At 43.1% G+C, this 2,838-nt stretch overlaps 1 protein-coding gene across 1 annotated transcript; it reads right to left on the bottom strand.

Moving 5' to 3' along the window:
- Nucleotides 1–890: 890 nt before the first annotated feature.
- Nucleotides 891–1,871, bottom strand: LOC144274513 (olfactory receptor 10A4-like). The gene has a single exon (XM_077833375.1). It carries the CDS (start codon nt 1,869–1,871, stop codon nt 891–893), a length of 981 nt encoding a protein of 326 aa, XP_077689501.1.
- Nucleotides 1,872–2,838: the final 967 nt, after the last annotated feature.

Genomic DNA, 2,838 nt, shown 5'->3' with positions numbered 1-2,838 from the left:
AGAGCAGCAGAGATGCTGGCCAGAGTGGTCGCTTTTGGAACTGTGGAATATCCTCCGGAGGCCAAAAGGTGTTTACACTGCTAGAATGTGTCTTCACTTTCACAGCGGGCAGAGCTGTATGCTTCTCGTGAAGGTGGGATTTTTTTTTGCGGGGAAACCTGACTTTCACTGCAAAAAGTCATTAACAAGTGTAGACAGTCTGGCGGTTTTAACGCAAAAAAGGGACTTTTTGCCCTTTAAATAGTAAGTGTAGACATACCCCAACCCTTTTTGTCCTGTGACTGGAGAGGTGTTAACTGCCCACTTCACCTTGAATAGCCTCTTGCAACGTGTTAATGCCTTATCTGTTCCACATTTGAATGCAGCTGTGACATGCCAAGTACCTGTCCCCCATCTCAAGAAGACCTCTGTGTAAATTCAAAAGCTTGTCTCTTTCACTAGCATAAGCTGGACCAATAAACGATATTACCTCACCTACCTTGTCTCTCTAATATCCTGGGGAAAAACACAGCTAAAACAACACTGCAAACATCGTATACCTCGCATAGACCTGCTGCACTGTAGGGAACTTCATCAGGAATAAACCCCTTAAGTCCCCACTGACATCAGTGGAGTTCAGTTCAGGGTGGGCTGGACATGCTCTGCCCATGTCGCAGTGCAGCTCCTTTAGCTCACTTTACCCCAGGCAGATCCAGGTCCATCCAGACCGCGCCTTATGAGTCAGCGAATATCTGGCGCTGCAATCATTACTTAGAAACTGGCCCTTCCGCACACCAGGGGTCTCACTGTAGGTAATAGAACAGCTCGAATAATTCAGGGCTCCCACGTGCGCTGTGGTTTGCTATATTACACCACTTGATGAGCTCCCATTATATCCATTTTATTGCAACTTACAATAAATGTTGAGAAGAAAGTTTGTGATTGGTTATAAAAGCCATAGTCTTACTTAGAGCTTTTCTCAGGGCCTCCTTGACTTCCTTGTTTCTCAGGCTGTAGATGAGGGGATTGACCACGGGAGTCAGGATGGTGTAGAAGACGGAGAACACTTTGTTCAGGTCTCGCAGTGCAGCAGTGTCTGGGAGCATGTAAACAAGAAACAGGGTTCCATAGAAAATTGTCACCACGATGAGGTGAGAGGAGCAGGTGGAAAAAGCCTTTTGCCTCCCAGCGCTGGAAGAGATTCTCAGGACAGTGCTGATGATAGCCATGTAAGATGCCAGGGTTAATAGAAATGGGGGAAGAATGAATATGAAGCAGACAAGGAAAATCACAAGAACCATCAAGCTGGTGTCACTGCAGGACAGTTTTATCAATGGGGTGTAATCACAAAGGAAATGGTCAATTTCATTGGGGCCACAGAAAATCAATTGTGATAGCCAACATGCTGTGATGGTGTTGACTACAGACCCACTTAGCCAAGACCCAGCTGCTAGCTGGAAGGAAAATCTACTATTCATGCGGGCTGCATAATGCAGTGGTTTGCATATGGCTAAATACCGATCGTAAGACATCACTGATAAGAGACAACATTCTGCAGCTAACAGAGAACCAAAGATATCAAATTGTACCAGGCAGCCATGAACAGAAATGGATCTGTCCCCAGTCAGGAGACTGGCCAGCATCCTGGGCAGGATGGTGGAGGTGTAGCAAGTCTCCAAGCAGGACAAGTTCCCCAGGAAGAAGTACATGGGGGTGTGAAGGTACTGATCGGACACAATTAGTGCAACAACGAGGATGTTCCCAGCCACTGTCACAATGTAGATCAGTAGAAACAGCGGGAAGAGAAGAATTTTCAGTTCATGGAGATTCCCAAAGTCCAGGAGGATAAATCCTGTGACGGACGTTTGATTTTTCTCCTTTGTGTCTGCCATGGATTCTAGCAAGAAAAGTAATTTTTAAAAAGTAGCAATAATAGCTTGTGAAATATGACAAGAAACAGATACCTTTGTGGGGAGGGGGTTACTTTGTTTTTGTTAAAAGAAGAGGAGTACTTGTAGCACCTTAGAGACTAACAAATTTATTTGAGCATAAGCTCACCGAGAATGCCTCAGCTGGAGGACTAGGTTCAGTTTTGGCAATCACAAAATAAGAAATATGTGGACAAATTGGAGAGAATCTAGAAGTGCTCAACAAAATGATAAAAGGTTCAGAAAACCCGACCTATGAAGCAAGGCGGAAAGAACTGGACATATTTAGTCTAGAGAAGAAAAAACGGAGGGGGAACCTGATGAGCCTTCAAACATGTAAGAGGTTGTTACTAAGAAGACAGTGATCACTTTTTCTTTATGTCCACTGAGGGTCTCACAAGAAGCAATCAGCTTTATCTGCAGCAAGGGAGATTTAGTTTAGACAGAAGAAAAACTTTCTAACTCTAAGGATAGGGAAGCCCCAGAACAGGTTACAAGGCAGGTTGTGGAATCCCCATTATTTGACTTTTTTAAAAGCAGCTTAGACAAACACCTGTCAGAGATGGTCTAGATGGTCAGCACAGGAGGCTGGACTAGGTGACCTCTCAAGATCCTTTCAAGCCCTTCAGTTCTATGATTCATTATTCTACCTCCTTGTCACACACATATCTGAATTTTTTACTGATACCTGAGTTAGTGATGAATTTGTATGTGAATTTTGAATTAGGCAGTACATTAGTAGTTATTTGTTTGTTATTCTATGTCTTTGTTTAGGGAGTTTTAACAGAATGACTAGCCATGCAAATATCAGATACAATACAATATTCATTTTAATACTTGCCTATTTCTTCTTCATATCTGCTAGACATTGCATTTTTTGCAGTCATATTGAACTGTAAACTCATGTTTTAGGGCTTCTTTTATCTTCTGT

This window comes from Eretmochelys imbricata, chromosome 14, assembly GCF_965152235.1.
Source record: "Eretmochelys imbricata isolate rEreImb1 chromosome 14, rEreImb1.hap1, whole genome shotgun sequence".
Lineage (NCBI taxonomy): Eukaryota > Metazoa > Chordata > Testudines > Cheloniidae > Eretmochelys > Eretmochelys imbricata.
The sequence above is the reverse complement of the archived record's forward strand: the minus strand, read 5'-3'. Positions and strand labels throughout refer to the sequence as shown.

Excerpts from the sequence above, each read along its gene's own strand:
- LOC144274513 (XM_077833375.1), bottom strand. The coding sequence starts at position 1,871 with ATGGCAGACACAAAGGAGAAAAATCAAACGTCCGTCACAGGATTTATC.